The 21,845-nt window shown below is 50.7% G+C and overlaps 1 protein-coding gene across 1 annotated transcript in view; it reads right to left on the bottom strand.

Annotated features, from left to right (window-relative positions):
• Positions 1 to 21,845, bottom strand: part of CASP7 (caspase 7) — a 75,720-nt gene that overhangs the window by 17,932 nt on the left and 35,943 nt on the right. The window contains exons 3-4 of the mRNA XM_030202710.1: positions 5,489 to 5,637; positions 803 to 931 (exon numbers count right to left, since the gene is read on the bottom strand). Of these exons, the coding sequence (XP_030058570.1) occupies positions 803 to 931; positions 5,489 to 5,637 (278 nt within the window). The remainder of the gene's footprint in view (positions 1 to 802; positions 932 to 5,488; positions 5,638 to 21,845) is intronic.

Genomic DNA, 21,845 nt, shown 5'->3' on the forward strand with positions numbered 1-21,845 from the left:
GCCTGGGGGGGGGGGGAAGGGCTGGAGCAAGGTGGATGGGGTGGTATGTGCCTGGGGGGGGGGGGGAGGGCTGGAGCAAGGTAGATGGGGTGGTGTGTGCCATGGTGGGGGGGGGGGGGGGGGAAGCTGGAGCAAGGTGGATGGGGTGGTGTGTGCCATGTGTTGGAGGGAGACTGGAGAAAAGTGTATGGGTGAGGGAAATGGAGAAAGGTGGACACAGTGTGTGTGCTGTGGGGATTGGGGCACAGAAAAGAAATGCTGGGGTTTGCTTGGGAAAGGGGGAAGATACCGTGGGGGGGGGGGGGGGGAATAGAACAGGGGTCTTGCTGGAAGTAAGGGAGAGAGCACAAGGAGGGGGCACTTTAGAAGAAAAAAAAAAAAAAGAGTGCTACTGGAGGGTAGAGAACATGTGAACAAAAAGGGGGTGGAGGAAGCGGAGAAAAATTGGAGCTATTCACCCTGGAGAAGGGGTAGAGAAAGCCAGGGACAAAAGCTAAGACAGAAATGGAGAAGGCGGAACCTGAGGAGGGATGTGCTCTGGTGGCCTTTCATGACTGGGAGGAGAAGCCACCCGTTATAATGGGGGAATTCTACAAAAGATAATTACAAATCAAGTGTGCAGAATTTTCTTTTTTTTTTTACGCAGAATTTCCCCTCCCCCAGCTGTACCCTACAGCACACCAAAACAAAGCATAAAGTAAGTTTGCAAACTGAGCACTGTAAAGCCACCGAGAGTTTGTTTCCCAGCTCTCAAGGAAAAGAAACCTGCTTATTGCCTTCAAGGAGGAACCGGAGCGCTTACCGTGTTTGAGTAAGTTCTGCATTTGGTCACATGTGCGGTCATTGTAGGTAGCCACCTCAAACCCCAGACGTTTGAAACAATGGAACAGTTCTCCTGCATCCTTGTCGGTGCCGCCGCGTGTGGCCATCCCTGGCAAAGAGGGAAAAAAAGGGAAGAATATGAACACAGTGAGGACAACTGAGACACGAGTCCAGAGGCTGCATTAAATATATTTACTGCCCCAAATTTAGCAGTGCTACAGCTCTGGCTACATTCAGGGAGAGGTGGAGGGGCATAGTTGAAAGGGGCGCCCAAGTTTTCTTGAGAAAGTCCTCGCAGGATGTCCCGGTGATGGGGCGGGGAAACCCGTATTATCGAAACAAGATGGGCGTCCATCTTTCGTTTCGATAATACGGTCGGGGACGCCCAAATCGCAAAATTTAGGTCGAGAGATGGTCGTCCCCGATTTTCGGTGATAATGGAAACTGAGGACGCCCATCTCAGAAACGACCAAATGCAAGCCATTTGGTCATGGGAGGTGCCAACATTCGTAGTGGACTGGTCCCCCTCACATGCCAGGACACCAACCGGGCACCCTAGGGGGCACTGCAGTGGACGTCAGAAATTGCTTCCAGGTGCATAGCTCCTTTACCTTGTGTGCTGAGCCCCCCAAACCCACTCCCCACAACTGTACACCACTACCATAGCCCTAAGGGGTGAAGGGGGGCACCTACATGTGGGTACAGTGGGCTTCTGGTGGGTTTTGAAGGGCTCACATTTACCATCACAAGTGTAACAGGTGGGGGGGGGGGGGGGGGGGCTGGGTCCGCCTGCCTGAAGTGCACTGCACCCACTAAAACTGCTCCAGAGACCTGCATACTGCTGTCATGGAGCTGGGTATGACATTTGAGGCTGGCAAAAAATACTTAAGTTTTTTTTTTAGGGTGGGAGGGGGTTTGATGACCACTGGGAGAGTAAGGGGAGGTCATCCCCGATTCTCTCCGTTGGTCATCTGGTCAGTTCGGGCACCTTTTTGAGGCTTGGTCATAACAAAAAATGGACCAAGTAAAGTCGCCCAACTGCTCGTCAGGGACGCCCTTCTTTTTTCCATTATCGGTCGAGGACACTCATGTGTTAGGCACTCCCCAGTCCCACCTTTGCTACGCTTCCAACACACCCCCGTGAACGTTGGCCGCCCCCCCAACGGAAAGCAGTTGAGGACGCCCAAACGATTATGCTGATTTGGGTGACCCTGTGAGAAGGACATAGATCTCCTGATCTGTGTCGAAAGATGGGCGCCCTTCTCTTTTGAAAATAAGTCTGATAGTGGAATTAGAAAAAGGTACAGAGAAGGGCGAAGAAAATGATAAAGGGAATGGGACGACTTCCCTATGAGGAAAGGCTGAAGCGGCTGGGGCTCTTCAGCTTGGAGAAAAGACGGCTGGCGGGAGATATGATAGAGGTCTACAAAATAATGAGTGGAGTGGAACGGGTAGACGTGAAGCATCTGTTTACTCTTTCCAAAAATTCTTATGTGCTGCTTTATGTGTATACCTGACTTTGATTTGTATCTGCCATTTTCAGGGAAAAGACCGTAGAAGTCTGCCCAGCACTAGCCCCGCCTCCCAACCACCGGCTCTGCCACCCAATCTCTGCTAAGCTTCTGTGGATCCATTGCTTCAGAACAGGATTCTTTTATGTTTATCCCACACATTTTTGAATTCTGTTACCGTTTTCATCTCCACCACCTCCCGCGGGAGGGCATTCCAAGCGTTCACCACCCTCTCCGTTAAGAAATACTTCCTGACATATTTCTTGAGTCTGCCCCCCTTCAATCTCATTTCATTAAAACTTGCCACTGGTGTTACTTTCCAAACAAAAGTGAGAATCATAATAGGATATTCATTAGGGCCAAAAATCAAACTTACTGTAGTGTTTGTGCAGCGCTGCGTATGCCTTGTAGCGCTATAGAAATGCTAAATAGTAGTAGTAGTAGTCTTGCTAATATTAAGAACTTGTCGAAGTTCAAGCCAATCGGCTATGGCTACCAGATCTTGCTGTAAAAGGGTTAAATCAAACGTTACAGTTGATGCCCTGGCAAGAATGAGGATGTCGTCAGTGCAACAGTAAACACTCAAACTAAAACCCTGTATCAATGTTATGAAAGGGCTAAGAAAGCTGTTGAAGATAGGAGACAGTGCCGAACCCTGTGGTATTCCACAAGCCAATGGAAACCTCTTAAAGGTATTAAGAGTTTAACTCTACCACGTGACCTATCTGACAAGAATGATCTAAACCACCGTAGAGCAGCCCTCCTATCCCAATAGATTGACGTCGTTGAATAAGAAAATCATGATGTATCAGATCAAAAACTGATACCAGGTCCATTGATACTAGAGAGCTTTGGTCTACCGCCGCTGCCTCTCCTCCATCTCACCACCCTCCCGCTGCTCTCCACCACTGGAAATACCTTGGCTGGCGAGGGTCCCCAACCCTCGCCAGCTGAAGACCTCGTCCAGGCCGGTCTCCGGCGCAGTTGCATTGCCTGCCCTTTCTTCCTCTCAAGTCCGCTGGAGACTGGCGCTGGATGAAGGCTTCAGCTGGCGGGGGTTGGGGACACCCGCCAGCAAAACCAGGGGCCCAGAAGAAATTTTATTTGGGGGAGGGGCCCAGGCCCCCGTGGCCTCACGTAGCTAAGCCACTGGCTTGTAATACCTCCCAAACCAGGGGCATAGCCAGCCTTCTAATTTTGGGAATGCCCGGTGGTGGACTGGGGGGGGGCAATGCATTCCTCTTCCACCTTCTCCCCTCCCCTCCCCCCGCACTGCGCATGCTAACCATACCTTTGCTGGCGGGGATGCTGAGGCCCTGCCAGCCAAATAAATTCAGTGCCTCCGTTCCCCTCCTTCTCGGCTGCTTCCTTTCTGCAGATGTCAGCGGTGCCGGGACTTCTCGCACAGGCTCCGAGTCCTGGCGTCGGTGGCCGAAAGCATGCCGCAGAAATCTGCAGGAAGGAAGCAGCCAGGGGGCGTGTCAAGATGGCGCTGAGAGCGGAGGTTTGGTGAGCAGCTCCAGCCTAGCCTCGGAAACTTTTTTCTTTTTCTTTACCGAAAATGCCTCACTCGAAGCGGAAAGGGGTCGTCCGGATAGTTCCCACACCTACCTGTACGTCCACGCCGACGAGGCCAGGATTGGAGCGCTTCTTCCCTGCTCTCTCTCTCGAGGAATTAGCGGGCCGGAGTCCATTGCGGGAGGAGCCGGTGAAGCGGCTACCTCGCTGGAAACAGAAACATCTTTATCCCCCCCGCCGCTCTATGATTCCTCCATGCCCTGCGCACACAGTGAGTCGAGAGGGAAACCCATCGTATGCTGGAAAGGCAGACGCTGGAGGACCTAGTGGGACATCCGACCCTGTGGAACTAATAGCTGCAGCGGGGAAAGAACCGGAGGTTAGCCTAGGTCAGATTTGGCTGAAGTTGTTGGATATGGACAAAACCTTGCAGCAGTCCTCTATAGAGGTAAAAATTTTGAATGTTACTGTACAAGAATTGAAGGACTCTATAGAAGTTGTAAAACAAGATTTTTCCTCTAAGATAGAGACTTTACAGAAAGAGATGACTCAAAATACTGAATTTAAAATGGCTGCAATAAAAGATAATATGGAATTAAGAAGAAAAATAGAGCAAATGGAGAACTTTAATAGAAGACTAAACCTTCGTCTACTTAATTTTCCTAAGTTAGTGGGGATTTCCCCATTAGAGATTTTTACAAGATTTTTGAGAGAAAATTTAAATTTTCCACATGAGGCAATCCCGCCATTAAATAAAGTATATTATATACCTAATACAATTAAAAAAGTAGAAGGAGAAAAATCAGTGGATTTAAACAATATTACAGCCATTCTGGAACAATCTTTAGAAGAACCAACTGAAAGAGCAACTCTGATTGTTTCTTTTGTCTTCCAGCAAGATCTGAACTCAGTAATGAGACTTTATTTCAAAACTACAAATCGTATATTTGGAGGACATAAAATCTGGATTTATCCAGATGTAACAAAGACTACTCAACAAAAAAGAAAATTGTTTCTCTCTCTGAGGTCTAAAACAATAGAAATAGGAGGTTCCTTCCTTCTTGCATATCCATGTAAATGTGTTGTAAGGTTAAATCAAACAAAATATGTGTTCTTTAATCCTGATCAGCTCAAATCTTTCCTAGACTCAAAACAACAATAGAGACTTTGAAGGAGTAAAACGAGAATGTACGCGGCATCAATTTCTTATTTACAGATTAATATAATGTAAACTTCACAAATTCCTACCCCCCCCTTCCTATACTGAGGTCTAATGAAGCTGAATGATATGTTACTATTGAGGAAAGTAAATTTCTGTATATTTAATTTGTTTCTAAAGCTGTATTTCACTTAACAGTTTTTGTATGTCTGTTTAAGTTGCAAAAATTTAATAAACAAATAATTAAAAAAAAAAAAAAAAGGAAGCAGCCAAGATGGAAGGGAGCTGAGGCGCTGTATTTGGCTGGTGGGGCTTTGATATCCCTGCCAGCAAAGGTAAAGGGGTGCTGCAGTTCTGGAGGGAGCCCGAGCCTGAGGTGGGAAGGCAGACCTAGACCCCCAAGGACCCAACCCACCCCATGTCTAAGCCACTGCTGCAGACCCATAAGTGACAACTCAGGAGAGGGTAGAGGAAGTACCTGTTTGGGCGTCAAAGTTCTTGTTGTTGATGATAACACATTTCCCCAGCCTCTTATAGTTCATCTTGTACTGATAGGCAGGATTGGTGAACCGGTAAGAGATGTTATCGGAGTTGACCTGCAGTTCCCCCTCTCCATCCTTCTTCTTCCTGTTGACAAAGCGGTTGACATGTTATTGGCACAGAGCTTTGATTCATTCAACCTATAAACTATTAGTAGAGAGGCTGGCCCAGTTTAGACTCATTTACAAAAATTGCTTTTGTACAAACAAACATCAAAGCAATGTATAATTACTTTGGAAGTAATAATGGAAATTAAAATAAATAAATAAACTAGCAATATTCAGGTCACCATCATAAGAAGTAAAACAACAGACTGGAAGAACAAAAACACCAGTGTACACTGCCTTCTACTCTGTTTACCTGTATCTAAAGCTGTAAGACTAGTGGAGGAGTGGCCTAGTGGTTAGAGCACCGGTCTTGACATCCAGAGGTGGCCGGTTCAAATCCCACTGCTGCTCCTTGTGATCTTGGGTAAGTCACTTAATCCTCCATTGCCTCAGGTACAAACTTAGATTGTGAACCTTCCTGGGACAGAGAAATACCCTAAGTACCTGAATGTAACTCACCTTGAGCTACTACTGAAAAAGGTGTGAGCAAAATCCAAATAAATTATTTGAGATTCTCTTGCTACTATTTGAGATTCTACAGGGACTGTTGCTATAGTGGAGAAGTGGCCTAGTGGTTAGAGCACCGGCTGGTTCAAACCCCACTGCTGCTCCTTGTGATCTTGGGCTAGTCACTTAACCCTCCATTGCCTCAGGTACAAACTTAGATTGTGAGCCCTCCTGAGACAGAGAAATATCCAGAGCACCTGAATGTAACTCACCTTGAGCTACTACTGAAAAAGGTGTGAGCAAGGTCTAAGTAAATAAATATATGGAATGTTGCTACTATTGAAGATTCTACATGGAATGTTGCCACTTTTTGAGATTCTGGAATGTTGCTACTATTTCAGATTCTACATGGAATGTTGCTATAGTGAATGAGTGGCCTAGTGGTTAGAGCACTGGTCTTGCAATCCAGAGGTGGCCGGTTCAAATCCCACTGCTGCTCCTTGTGATCTTGGGTAAGTCACTTAACCCTCCATTGCCTCAGGTACAAACTTAGATTGTGAGCCCTCCTGGGACAGAGAAATATCCAGAGTACCTGAATGTAACTCACCTTCAGCTACTACTGGAAAAGGTGTGAGCAAAAATCTAAATAAATAAAATAGTTATACGAGCAGTAATACTGCCCTCTCTTGACAAGGTAAAATTATACCTGATAATTTTCTTTCCATTAATCATAGCTGATCAATCCATAGACTGGTGGGTTGTGTCCATCTACCAGCAGGTGGAGATAGAGAGCAAACTTTTGCCTCCCTATATGTGGTCATGTGCTGCCGGAAACTCCTCAGTATGTCGATATCAAAGCTCCATCCGCAGGACTCAGCACTTAGAGAATTACACCCATGAAGGGACACTCTGCCCAGCTCACCACCGCCGAAACGGGGGAGGGGAATTAACCCAGCTCATCCCCACACAAGTGGGGGAGGGGAATCCGTCCAGCTCATCCCCGCGGAGCGGGGGAGGGACACCACCCCGCCGATGCGGGGGGATCTGGCTTATCCTGCAACTGCAACCGCGGGAGGAGCTGACTGACCCTAACACCGCCGAAGCGGGAGGGGTACAAAGCTGCCCTACAGCCGCACGAAGTGGGAGGGAGCGCCGGCAGAATTTATGTCTCAATCCAGCCCCGTAAAACGGAGGGGAGAGGAATGCAGCAGCTCACTGTAACACAAACGCGTCTCAACTCTTGAAGAATCCAATTGAAAAAACTTGAACACAAAGTCCTCCTGAACAGGAACTGAAGACTAAACTTGAATCTGAAATGCAACCAGAATATAAACAGTACAGATATCTGGGAGGGGCTATGGATTGATCAGCTATGATTAATGGAAAGAAAATTATCAGGTATGATACATAATTTTACCTTCCATATCATCATGCTGATCAATCCATAGACTGGTGGGATGTACCGAAGCAGTACTCACCCAGGGCGGGACATTGAAATCCCTGACCGCAACACTGAAGCTCCAAACCGGGCCTCCACCCGAGCAGCCACAGTCAAGCGGTAATGCCTGGAGAAGGTATGGGCCGATGCCCAAGTTGCCGCCTTGCAAATCTCTTCCAAGGAGACGGACCCGGCCTCTGCCATCGAGGCCGCCTGAGCTCTAGTGGAGTGAGCCTTCAGCTGGATAGGCGGCACCTTCCCCGCGGCCACATAAGCCGCTGCAATGGCTTCCTTGACCCATCTTGCCACTGTAGGCTTAGCAGCCTGCAGACCCTTACGAGGACCTGCAAACAGGACAAACAGATGATCCGACTTCCGGAAATCATTGGTCACTTCCAAGTATCTGATGATGACTCGTCTCACATCCAGATATTTGAGAGCAGAGTATTCCTCTGGGTAGTCCTCCCTATGAAAGGAAGGGAGACAGAGCTGCTGATTCACATGGAAGCGAGAAACAATCTTGGGCAGGAAGGAAGGCACTGTGCGAATAGTCACTCCTGCCTCAGTGAACTGCAGAAAAGGCTCTCGACATGAGAGCGCCTGGAGCTCGGAAACTCTTCTGGCTGAAGTGATAGCCACCAAAAAGACTGCTTTCAACGTCAGGTCTTTCAGAGATGCCCTTGACAAGGGTTCAAAAGGCGGCTTCTGCAATGCTCTTAGCACCAGGTTGAGATTCCACGCAGGCACCACTGAGTGCAGAGGAGGGCGCAGGTGATTAACTCCCTTGAGAAAGCGCACCACATCTGGCTGCGAAGCCAGGGAAGCACCCTTCAGGCGGCCCCTGAAGCACGCCAGAGCCGCTACCTGGACTTTAAGGGAACTGAGCGACAGGCCTTTCTCCAGACCTTCTTGCAGGAACGCCAACACTGAAGAAATTGGAGCAGTGAAGGGAGAAAGTGAGCCTGCTTCACACCATGCTGCAAAGGTACGCCAAACCCTGGCGTAAGCAGTAGAAGTAGAGCGCTTCCTCGCTCTTAGCATAGTGGCAATGACCTTGTCTGAGAAGCCCTTCTTTCTCAGACGCTGCCGCTCAATAGCCAGGCCGTAAGACCAAAGGGGGAGGGATCCTCCATCACCACGGGACCCTGATGCAACAGGCCCTGCTCCACTGGCAGCCGCAGAGGATCGTCCACTGAGAGCCTGATCAAGTCCGCATACCAGGGACGTCTGGGCCAGTCCGGACCCACCAGGATTATCCGGCCCGGATGCTTTGCCACCCGGTCTAGCACCCTGCCCAACACGGGCCAGGGCGGGAACACATAGAGAAGCTCCTGTGTCGGCCACTGTTGGAGAAGAGCATCTACTCCCAGGGATCGAGGGTCCCGTCCTCTGCTGAAAAAGCGCGGCACTTGGCAATTGGCCGATGACGCCATCAGATCTAGGCTCGGCTGGCCCCAGCGCTTCGTGATGTCCAAGAACGCCTGAGCAGATAGCTGCCACTCTCCGGGATCCAAGGTATGGCGACTGAGAAAGTCCGCCTTGACATTCATGACTCCGGCAATGTGGGCCGCTGACAGCTGTTCCAGGTTCGCTTCCGCCCACTGGCATAGATTCATGGCCTCCTTGGCTAGAGGGGCGCTCTTGGTACCTCCCTGGCGGTTGACATAGGCCACAGCCGTGGCATTGTCCGACAGGACCCGTACTGGCTTCAACACCAGTACCGGGATGAACTCCAAAAGCGCCAACCGAATGGCTCTGAGTTCCAGGAGGTTGATAAACCACTTTGCCTCTGCAGGAGACCAGAGCCCCTGCGCTGTCCTTCCCAAGCAGTGGGCTCCCCAGCCCGACAAAGAGGCGTCCGTCGTGACGACAATCCACTCCGGGGTCACCAGAGGCATTCCTGCAGACAACTTGTCTGTCTGCAGCCACCAGCTCAGCGCCTTGCGCACTGCTGGGTCCAAGGGAAGGCGCACAGCATAATCCTCCGACACCGGAGTCCAGCGCTGCAGCAGAGAGTGTTGTAGTGGTCTCATATGAGCCCTGGCCCAGGGCACTACTTCCATCGTGGCCGTCATAGAGCCCAACAGCTGCACATAGTCCCAAGCCCGAAGAGGAGAGGCTACTAGGAACTGGTCCACCTGAGCCTGAAGTTTGACAATCCGATTGTCTGGCAGGAACACTCTGCCCACTTGGGTGTCGTCGATTCGAACTCCCAGATACTCCAGGGACTGAGTCGGGCGCAGCTGGCTCTTCTCCCAGTTGATGATCCACCCCAGGGAGCTCAAAAGAGCAATCACCCGGTCCACAGCTTTGCCGCACTCTGCATAAGAGGGGGCTCGGATCAACCAGTCGTCCAGATAAGGATGGACTTGTACTCCTTCCTTTCGCAGGAAGGCCGCGATGACCACCATTACTTTGGAGAAGGTCCGCGGAGCAGTAGCCAACCCGAAAGGGAGGGCTCTGAACTGGAAGTGTCGGCCCAGGACTGCAAAACGCAGAAAGCGTTGATGAGGAGGCCAGATGGGAATATGCAGGTACGCTTCCTTGATGTCCAAGGAAGCCAAGAACTCCCCTGCCTTCACTGCCGCTATAACAGAGCGGAGAGTCTCCATGCGAAAGTGCCGCACTTTCAAGGCCCGATTGACCCCTTTGAGGTCGAGGATAGGCCGGACAGAACCTCCTTTCTTTGGTACCACAAAGTAAATGGAGTAACGTCCCTTGCCAATCTGATTTTCTGGCACCGGAACGACCGCACCCAGGCGTATCAGGTTGTCCAAGGTCTGCTGCACTGCCACAGCTTTGACCGGAGACTTGCAGGGAGAGAGTACAAACCCGTCTCTTAAGGGTCGGCAGAACTCTAGCTTGTAGCCGTCTCTGATGACGTCCAGCACCCAAGCGTCTGAAGTTACCCTGGTCCACTCGCCCAGAAACGAGGACAGGCGTCCTCCAATCTGACTGGGCCATGGACCAGGACCCCATCATTGGGTACGAGACCCTGGGGGAGGACCGGAGGGCGCACCTCCGGGACGGTGGTCTCTGCGAAATGAATGCTGCTTGGGTGAGAAGTTCCTCTTGAAGGAAGAGGGGGCAGAGGAGCCCGACTTGCCCGGGCGGTACCGACGGGCTTCCTGAAACCGTCCTCTGGAGATACCGGGGCGAGCACTGGCCCGAGCCCTGACCTCTGGTAACCTCTTGCCCTTAGACGTGCCGAGATCGGTCACAATTTTGTCCAGCTCGACCCCAAAGAGCAGCTTGCCTTTAAAAGGCAACTTAGCCAGGCGGGACTTAGAGGCATGGTCAGCAGACCAATGTTTCAGCCAAAGCCACCACCGCGCAGAGACTGTCTGAGCCATACCTTTAGCCGAGGCTCTCAAGACATCATACAGTAAGTCTGCCAAATAAGCCAGGCCCGATTCCAGGGCCGGCCAGTCAGCCCTCAAGGAAGGATCCGAGGGGGAAGCCCGCTGCACAATCGTCAGGCACGCCCTGGCCACATAGGAGCCACAAACTGAGGCCTGCAAACTTAAAGCAGCCGCCTCGAAGGACGACCTTAAGGCCGCCTCCAATCTTCTGTCTTGGGCGTCCTTTAGGGCCGTGCCACCTTCCACCGGCAACACCGTTTTCTTAGTCACCGCAGTGATTAAAGAATCCACGGTAGGCCAAAGAAAGGTCTCCCGTTCACTTTCAGGCAAAGGATAGAGGCGGGACATAGCCCTAGCCACTTTGAGGCTCGCTTCCGGGACATCCCATTGAGCCGAAATCAAGGTGCGCATGGCATCATGCACGTGGAAGGTTCTAGGCGGGCGCTTCGTCCCCAGCATAATGGCGGAGCCAACAGGGGCTGAAGGAGAGACGTCCTCTGGAGAGGAAATCTTCAAAATGCTCATGGCCTGCATTAACAGGTTGGGCAAGTCCTCTGAGCGAAAGATCCGCGCTGCAGAGGGGTCATCCGCTCCATCCGAGCGGGAATCCGTCTCCTCCAAGGAATCCCCAAAGGACCGTTGGGAGAACTCAGATACGCTGCCCTCATCTACGTCAGAGGAGACAGAGTCCTCTAAGGCCTGGAAATCCACCCGAGGGCGTTTACTTCCGGGGGCCTCAATCCCTTTATCGGACAAGGGAGCAGGGGCAGCGTCTTGCATCAGGAAGGCCTGATGCAGCAGCAAAATAAACTCGGGGGAGAAACCCCCCAGACTGTGCACTTCAGCAGCCTGGGCCACAGCCCTAGACGCACCCTCAACCGGCGCTCGCAAGAGCGGGGGAGAAACATGCTGCGCATCCAAGATGGCGTCCGGCGCGACACTCCGCGAAGGAGCCACGCGGGAAGAACGGCGCTTAACTTTAGCCGCTTTTCTGCCGTCGCCCAAATGAAGGGCGGCCATGGCATTAACGTCTCCCACCTCAAGGGCGGCCCAAGAAGAAGCCATCCGAGCAGCGTGGCCAGCCAAGATGTCGGAGGCGAGCAGCGGGGGATGGGCGTTTATGGCGGGAAAAACCGCCGCACCGGAGGAAGAACCGGGACCCTGACCGGCCTCCAAACTGACACCCAACAAAGGCGAATCAGACTTTAAAACCCCCGCATCCCCGCTAGATGTGCACACACGGTCCGGGGAGCGATTCTTTGCGCCCTCGCCCTCCGACGCCATCAGTCACGTGGAGATCAATCGGGGAACCCCCTGCCTGCTACAAAAAAGGTAAAATTACCTGCTTTCCGCTCCGAGCTGTAACGACCTGGTGTCCCAGTGAGTAGCTGCAATAAACGTTTAAATAAACGTCGAAATAAACGCCTTTAAAGACGTTCAAAAATTTTTTTTTTTTTTAACGGAGCCAGCGGGAGGGGGGAGAAAAGGAGGGACCTGGCACCACCAGGTTTGCACTTGCTCAAGAAGAGCCCTCAACCCCAGGCACTCAACAAAACCTAAAAATTAGGCTTGGAGGCCTAGCCAGAGCTGCTGCTGTGTGTGACCACCACCTGCTGAGATAGAGAACATACTGGGGAGTTTCCGGCAGCACATGACCACATATAGGGAGGCAAAAGGATTGCTCTCTATCTCCACCTGCTGGTAGATGGACACAACCCACCAGTCTATGGATTGATCAGCTATGATGATATGGAAACTGCTAATTATGGTACTACAGCAGTTAACACCATTCCGGGAAAAGCAAAATTTACTGGAAGTGAACATTTCTCAGTGGCATCTTTACCGACAACATACTCTGACAAATTATGCTGCTGCCAAATTAATGCATCTAACAAAACCACATATGCTCAACGCTGGAAGATCTCCGCTCTATTATTTCATACACATATGTAACATAGTAGATGACGGCAGAGAAAGACCTGCATGGTCCATCCAGTCTGCCCAACAAGATAAACTCATATGTGCTACTTTTTGTGTATACCTTACCTTGATTTGTATCTGCCATTTTCAGGGCACAGACCGTAGAAGTCTGCCCAGCACTAGCCCCGTCTTCCAACCACCGGCTCTGCCAACCAATCTCCGCTACGCTTCTGAGGATCCATTCCTTCGGAGCAGGATTCCTTTATGTTTATCCCATGCATTTTTGAATTCCGTTACCGTTTTCATCTCCACCACCTCCCGCGGGAGGGCATTCCAAGTATCCACCACTCTCTCCGTGAAAAAATCCTTCCTGACATTTTTCTTTAGTCTGCCCCCCCTTCAATCTCATTTCATGTCCTCTAGTTCTACCGCCTTCCCATCTCCGGAAAAGAATGCTCTCTCCAGTTCAGGTCTTGGGCAAGCTGTGCTACATTTAACGCAAATCACTTGCTTCCCTTACCAGAATCGGGTCAGCTCTGCTTTAACTAGGAAATGTTGAACTAGTGCAGTGGACTTTGGTCCTGGGGAACTGAGTTCGATTCCCACTGCAGCTCCTTGTGACTCTGGCCAAGTCACTTAACCCTCCATTGCCCCTGATACAAAATAAGTACCTGAATATATGTAAACCACTTTGAATGTAGTTGCAAAAACCTCAGAAAGGCGGTATATCAAGGCCCATTTCCCTTTCCCTATTGGAGATTCTACATGGAATGTTGCTACTATTGGAGATTCTACATGGAATGTTGCTATTCCACTAGCACATTCCATGTAGAAGGCTGCCCTTGCAGATCAGCAACGCAGTCGCGCAGGCTTCTGTTTCTGTGAGTCTGACGTCCTGCACGTATGTGCAGGACGTCAGACTCACAGAAACAGAAGCCTGCGCGGCAAGGGCAGGCTTCTACATGGAATGTTGCTAGTGGAGGAGTAGCCTAGTGGTTAGTGCAGCGGACTTTGCTCCTGGGGAACTGAGTTCAATTCCCACTGCAGCTCCTTGTGACTCTGGGCAAGTCACTTAACCCTCCATTGCCCCAGGTACAAATAAGTACCTGTATACAATATGTAAGCCGCATTGAGCCTGCCATGAGTGGGAAAGCGCGGGGCACAAATGTAACAAAAATAAAATAAATAAATAAATCTGTGATTCGGTTACAAAGTTATATAATTTGTTAGATGACAGGAGAGCCAAAGGTCTATTTTAAGATGCTTCCTGATTTTCTGCAACTCAACCCTCCTTTTCCACTAGAACACGTGGTTTACGGACAACTCCGTGGTGTCTCTCCAAGTCAGGATTCCTTCAGGAAACTCAGAGAGAACAATCATGGGGTGACTTCACTGATGATAATCCATAAATCATTTTCCTGTACAGGTACCTGGCACTGTAAGTAGAAAGTGGTTTCAAGTAACAGCCTGGGAAAATATCCACACCCAGTGGCTAACACTACACAGCAGACTTTCAATAGCTGGGAGTGGGGAAGTTCTTCCACGGCTGTCTCTGCCTCTCTCGTGGTAGGGTTCACAACACGAGGCTTTTGTGGAACAACCAGAATAATACATGGGCCGATGATCAGAAACCCCACGCTGTTCCAAACAGCGCCAGAGCAGCGCGGGGCTATAATGCCCCTATGATCAAAGCTAACAGCATGCAAATTTATGTACGCTATTAGCTCCGATCATAGGGGTACTTCTGCGGGAGGATTGTGACTGGGCATGTGCCCAAGGCACAATCCTTCCGCAGAAGTTGTTTGACAGGTCTGGGCTGTCAAAAACCTGGATCTGTCAAACAACAGAAAGAGGTTTGACAGGTCCGGGATTTTCTCCCAGACCCGTCAAACCTAAGCCTCCCTCCCCCCAGACAAAAGATATGGAGGCCCGGTGGACCTCCAGGCCCCTCACCCCCAAAAACCCTGGTTGTCCAGTGGGACCGCTAGCTTCCCCCCATACCCCCACCGAAATAAAACACCCTGGGTCCGCTAGCTTCCCCCTCCCACCGAACAAATACGCCCTGGCTGTCCAGTGGGACTGCTAGCTTTCCCCCACACCCCCACCGAACAAAAATACCCTGGGACCGCTAGCTTCCCCCCCCCCCGCCCACCGAACAAATGCGCCCTGGTGGTTCAGTGGGACCACTATCTTCCCCCTCTCTCATCCCCACACTGAACAAAAACGCCCTGGTGGTCCAGTGGGACCGCTCGCTTCCCCCCTCCACCGAACAAATATGCCCTGGTGGTTCAATGGGACCACTATCTTCCCTCTCTCTCATCCCCTCACTGAACAAATACGCCCTGGCTGTCCAGTGGGACTGCTAGCTTTCCCCCACCGAATAAAAATACCCTGGGACCGCTAGCTTCCCCCCCGCCCACCGAACAAATGCGCCCTGGTAATCCAGTGGGACTGCTAGCTTCCCCCATTCCTCTCCCCCACTGAACAAACACATGCTTTTGACTCGTAACCACTCGCCTCCACCTACCCTCCTCTCTTCCTTCCCGTTCACATTAATTGATTTGATTTGCTTACTTTATTTTTTGTCTATTAGATTGTAAGCTCTTTGAGCAGGGACTGTCTTTCTTCTATGTTTGTGCAGCGCTGCGTACGCCTTGTAGCGCTATAAAAATGCTAAATAGTAGTAGTAGTAACAAACACATCCTGGTGATCCAACGGGACTGCTATCCGCCCCCTACCCCCCCCGGCAGCCAACCTCGTGGTCGTGGGAGGGAATAGCACTCCCTCCCTCCTCTTCTGGTGCCTTCCCAAAATGGCGGCACCCATGACCACGAGGTAGATGTGTGTGTGGGGGGGGGGGGGGGGGGGGGAAGGGGCGGATAGACAGCGGTCCCACTGGACCACCAGGATTTCTGTGCTTTGGGGGTGGGGGGGACTGGAGGTTCAGCGGACTTCCATGTCTTGTGTTTTGGGGAGGCGGGCTTAGGTTTGACAGGTCTGGGAGAAAGTCCTGGACCTGTCAAACCTCTTCAGTGGGTCTCGGAGCTGGCGTAGGTTTGCAGCGGTAGCAGCGCCCTTGTTTGGCACGCTGCCCACTGATCATGAGGGATGAATGCGGGAGACCCTTGTTTGCATGCAATCAGCATTCAGAGCCGGCAAGCGCGTTATTACACACGCTCCCGGCTCTAATTATCGGGTGGCCGCAAACACAGGCGCTAGTATGGCGCTATTGGCCTAACACCCGTGTTTGCTTCTGATCATCGGCCCATCAGAAAGTCTGGTTAGAAGTGAAGCACTTGCTCCGCAGCCATTTCGAGGGGGGGGAGGGGGTCGGAGTCCTTACCGCCACCCATTGAGGTGCTCCCATGCTGTTTATCTGCCTCCCCCCCCCCCCCCGCCGCCGCATCAGGTACCTTCGTTGTGTGATCATCTGTTTCTTACACCTTACGTCCTGCACGGGGCTACATGCACAGTGCAGGACGTAAGGCGTCAGAAACAGATGATCACACAACGAAGGCGCCGGAGTCGACCGGCGCTGAAGAAGACTCTTCGGCTGGTGGGGATTGGGGACCCCCGCCAGCAAACAAGGTACCTGATGATGCGGTGGCGGAAGGGGGCGGTCAAATATAGAGGGGGCCAGGGCTTAATCTGTGGGGGCCCATGCCCCCACGTAGCTAAGCCCCTGGTCAGGTCTACACTGGTGATACAAAAATAAATATATTTTTGTATCTCCGGATATGATGGCGCACTGGGGGTGGGGTGGGGGGAAGCTACTGCCGGGCTGCTGCGGTAGTCCGGTGGTACTTCCTTTTCAGCGAGCGGTGAGCCCACATTGGGCTTACCGTCGCTTTGTAAAAGGGGCCCAAAGTGCAGAACTGAAAGGGGGTGTGGCCATGGGAAGGGCACGAGTGGGTCAGTTGCGTTCACTAAAGATGCACGCAGTATGATAGAATTCGGGGAATCTGCACCTTGTTTGCCAAGAGGATTTACACCAAGTTTCAGTTTTTGTAAATCCTCACACTTAAAAGTTGCGCCTGGATCCCTGCGCTATGCGATACTCTATAAACAGTGGTAAAAGGCGGCCTGCGCAGGCATCAGCGCGTGTTTTTGATGCGCACTGAGGCCCCTTTTACTGCAGTGGGTAAAAGGCTGTCTTTTTTTTTTTTAAAGAAATGATTGTGCGGCAAGAGAACTGCTTGCCACGCGGCCACTTCGAGATGGGGGGGGGGGGGGGGGGAGGGCAGCACTTGCCACCACCCACTGAGGTGGCAGTAAGATGCTCCCACGCTAACCCAGCGGTAACTGGGCGGAAGTGGTACTTCCTTTTTAGCGAGCGGTAAGCTCACTCTTTGTAAGACGGGCCCAAAATGAGCACATGTGCATTCGTGCTAGACAGTAGGTTAAATGCTAAAATGCCGCATTTAGACATGAAGAGTTACGTCTGCCATAGACATAAGTACATACGTATTGCCATACTGGGAAAGACCAAAGGTCCATCGAGCCCAGCATCCTGTTTCCAACAGTGGCCAATCCAGGTCATAAGTACCTGGCAGAAACCCAAATAGTAGCAATATTCCACTAGAACCCCAAAGAGTAGCAAGATTCTAGAATTCTCAAGAACAACAAGATTCCATGCAGAATTTCAAAGTGTAGCAACATTCCATGTAGAACCCCACAGAGTTGCAAGATTACATTCAGAATCCCAAACACATTACATAAGTGTTGCCACACTGGGACAGATCAAAGGTCCATCAAGCCCAACATCCTGTTTCCAACAGTGGCCAATCCAGGTCACAAATACATGCCAAGATCCCAAAAAAGTACAAAACATTTTATACTGCTTATCACCCAAGAATGCTAAAAGATCATCCCGCACATTCCTTAATCTGCATTTCCCCAACTGCAAAGGGCTAAAATACAAAATAATGCTTGCGTCAAACTTTACCTACTTGAGTGCACAGTTATGGAACGCATTGCCGCGCAACTTAAAAACGATTTACGAACTAACCAACTTCCGCAAACTACTGAAGACCCATCTCTTTAACAAGGCATACCACAAAGATCAACAAATGTGAACACACACCACTCCTCCACATATATTCAGAACTGTTTTATAATATCTGCTTGTTATATTACTATCATGTTTTAACATTACCATGTTACCCAAGATTCTTCTGTTACACTAAATGTCTATTTTTCATTTTCTAATACATTCCCACCATTCATGATGAATTGTAAGCCACATTGAGCTTGCAAATAGGTGGGAAAATGTGGGATACAAATGCAATAAATAAATAAATATCCCAGAAATAGTGGATTTTCCCCAAGTCCATTTAATAATGGTCTATGGACTTTTCCTTTAGGAAGCCGCCCAAACCTTTTTTAAACTCCGCTAAGCTAACCGCCTTTACCACATTCTCTGGCAACGAGTTCCCGAGTTTAATTACACGTTGAGTGAAGAAACATTTTCTCCGATTCGTTTTAAAATTTACTACATTGTAGCTTCATTGCATGCCCCCTAGTCCTAGTATTTTTGGAAAGCGTGAACAGATGTTTCACATCTACCCGTTCAACTCCACTCATTATTTTATAGACCTCTATCATATCTCCCCTCAGCCGCCTTTTTTCCAAGCTGAAGAGCCCTAGCCGCTTTAGCCTTTCCTCATAGGGAAGTCGTCCCATCCCCTTTCGTCGCCCTTCTCTGCACCTTTTCTAATTCCACTATATCTTTTTTGAGATGTGGCGACCAGAATTGAACACAATATTCGAGGTGCGGTCGCACCATGAAGCGATTCAAAGGCATTACAACATCCTCATTTTTGTTTTCCATTCCTTTCCTAATAATACCTAACGTTCTATTTGCTTTCTTAGCCGCAGCAGCAAACTGAGCAGAAGGTTTCAACACATCATCAACGACGACGCCTAGACCTGGCATAATTGTTCGTGCCTACGTTTATTCACAGCAAAGCCAACTTATTCTACTCTTCTATAACGGCAGCTTAGCACATGACATCGGCCTGCCAAAACGGTGGTGTCCGGTTACAGAATTGCTCCCATAGAATATAATTATCCATTCACACGGGAAAGTCCCAAATCAACCACTAAAATCCCCAGCAACAGGTACAGAAGTAGAATCAGAACAACATTCCCTTTAAACTCTGGTGTCACATCAGTGAGAGCAAACCGAAACTCACTCCACGACACTGAGAAGTAATGCAAAACCTTGCAAACAGACGCTCAGCTTGACCCAAACCCTACCTATGAAAAGTCAGCACTGCAAACATTTTGGTACACCAGAACCACCTCCAGCTGAAAAACAGAACAATGGTCCGCAGCATCTACATGTTAGAAAAATCCTTTTCTGCAGTTGGAAAAGGAAAACACAAACCGTCGCCTACTTACAAATAAAATAAAAATACCTAGACAAAGAACGAAACTGAAACCCAGAGCAGAACATTGAAAAAAAGAGGGATAGAAAGATTTCCTCCTGCACAGAACATAGTAACATATAGTAACATAGTAAATGACGGCAGAAAAAGACCTGTACGGTCCATCCAGTCTGCCCAACAAGATAAACTCACATGTGCTACTTTTTGTGTATACCCTACTTTGATTTGTACCTGTCCTTTTCAGGGCACAGACCGTGTAAGTCTGCCCAGCACTATCTCCGCCTCCCAACCAGCAGCCCCGCCTCCCACCACTGGCTCTGGCACAGACCGTATAAGTCTGCCCAGCACTATCTCCGCCTCCCAACCAGCAGCCCCGCCTCCCACCACTGGCTCTGGCACAGACCGTATAAGTCTGCCCAGCACTATCTCCGCCTCCCAACCAGCAGCCCCGCCTCCCACCACTGGCTCTGGCACAGACCGTATAAGTCTGCCCAGCACTATCTCCGCCTCCCAACCAGCAGCCCCGCCTCCCACCACTGGCTCTGGCACAGACCGTATAAGTCTGCCCAGCACTATCTCCGCCTCCCAACCAGCAGCCCCGCCTCCCACCACTGGCTCTGGCACAGACCGTATAAGTCTGCCCAGCACTATCTCCGCCTCCCAACCACCAGCCCCGCCTCCCACCACTGGCTCTGGCACAGACCGTATAAGTCTGCCCAGCACTATCTCCGCCTCCCAACCACCAGCCCCGCCTCCCACCACTGGCTCTGGCACAGACCGTATAAGTCTGCCCAGCACCATCCCCGCAGAACAAAATAGTCAAAATCAAAACTGTGTGTAGCTTTGTTGTCTGCGCATTTTCTTTTCCCCTGTGGGTTGGTCCTGATCTCTTTACTACATCCTCTTATTGATTTTCTCCTTTTCACTGTCCCCCTTCTTCTCTTCCTTCATTATATCTAATTCTCGTTCTAATCCTTCTGTTTCATTTTTTTCCTCCATTTCTCTCATCTGCTTTTTTATCTACTTCTATTTAACTCCATTCCTCCTTCTTCTCCTCTCCACCCCCCCCCCCCCCACCAGGGGCGTAGCCAGACTACAGATTTTGGGTGGGCCTAGGCAAGAAGTGGGTGGGCACCAAGTGCTCTCCCCCCCCCCCACATCAAAAATATCTCAGCTGGCGGGGAAATGCTTCTTTCCACCGTGGCAGTCTGCAGTACGCATGCGATGAAAACTGAGCATGCGCAGGTGCTGGTATCGTGGAGAGTAGTGTTTTCGTTACCATTAGGGGGAAGTCTTCAGCTGGCTGAGCTTGGAATCCCCACCAGCTACCACTAAACGTTTGGTACTGTTGGGTGGTCCTGAGCCCTAAGTGGGTGGGCCCCGGCCCATCCAGGCCCACCTGTGGCTATGCCACTGCCCCCCACCCACAATCCTCAGTCTCTTTCGCCTACTTATTAGTTTTTTGCCCCACTCTTTCCTCCTTAGATCTCCTATTCCCATCTGTCTCCCAGTGCCCTATTTCCTGTCTTCCTCCCATTTCCACCTTTGTATTAATTGACTCCCCAGCTTATCTGGCTCGGCATCTCATCCCCTTACCAACCCCCAGTTACTTCCCTGTCACTCATTCCCTCTCCAGCTTCAGCCCCTTTGCGTCTTGCTCCCATATTCCTTCCCTATGTCCACTTTGTTCAAAAATCCGTCCCCTTCCTTTGTCCTTCACCCTCTTTATAGCCCTCCCTCTTTTTTTCCTTTCTCCATCATCCTTGGCCCCTGCCTCTTCTCCAATATTTACTTTATCTTTCCCCCACCTTAACCTCAGTACCAAGTCATCTGTCCTTCCTCTGCTTCTCCCTCTGCCCCAGACAGTATCTGTCCTTCTCCCAGCCCCTGCATCAGGCCCCATTTCCCATCTGCCCCTTGTCTGACTCCATTCCCCTCTCAGGCCTAGCGTTAGATCTGTTCTCCCATCTCATCCCCATCTCCAGTCTGATAGCTCTGAGCCTCCCCTTTCTCCCTTCCCCAACCCCCGCATCAGCACATTGCTATTCCCAGCCTTGGCTAAGCCCTCAGCCAACACTTACTAGCCCCTAAATCAGGGCCATTTCCAAGCTTCTGCCCCCTTCTCCCACCTGTCCCCTTTTCAGCCCCCAGCTCCATTCACCAATCCGCCCCCTGCATCAGCTCCCACCTCAGCTCCAGTCCCCTTCTTCCACCTGCACCTCCAGCCCCTCTCACCTGTCCCCTGCGTTAGTCCCCCCAGCTCCAGCCCTTTTCCCACCTGCCCTCTACATCAGCGTGCAGCTCCAGCCTGTCTCTCACCTGTCCCCTGCATTAGCCCCTCATTTCCTACCTGCCCTCTACATGAGTCCCCGGCTCCAACTCCCTTCCTCTCACATGCTCTTTTTTTTTAGCCTCCAGCCTCTCTTACCTGCCGTTTTTCTGCCCCGCATCAGCCCATTTCCAAGCCCATCTATCCCCTACTCAGCCTCCTCTTTTCCCCATTCCCGATATCAGCCTAGCCAGCATCAACCCTCTTCTCCTGGCTGCTCTGTTCTTTGGAATACTTAGTAGAGTCATGGGAGCATCTATTTACTGCTGCTACACTGCCTATAGCCATAGGGGTCTGGAACTC

The sequence above is a fragment of the Microcaecilia unicolor genome, chromosome 5 (genome assembly GCF_901765095.1).
Source record: "Microcaecilia unicolor chromosome 5, aMicUni1.1, whole genome shotgun sequence".
Lineage (NCBI taxonomy): Eukaryota > Metazoa > Chordata > Amphibia > Gymnophiona > Siphonopidae > Microcaecilia > Microcaecilia unicolor.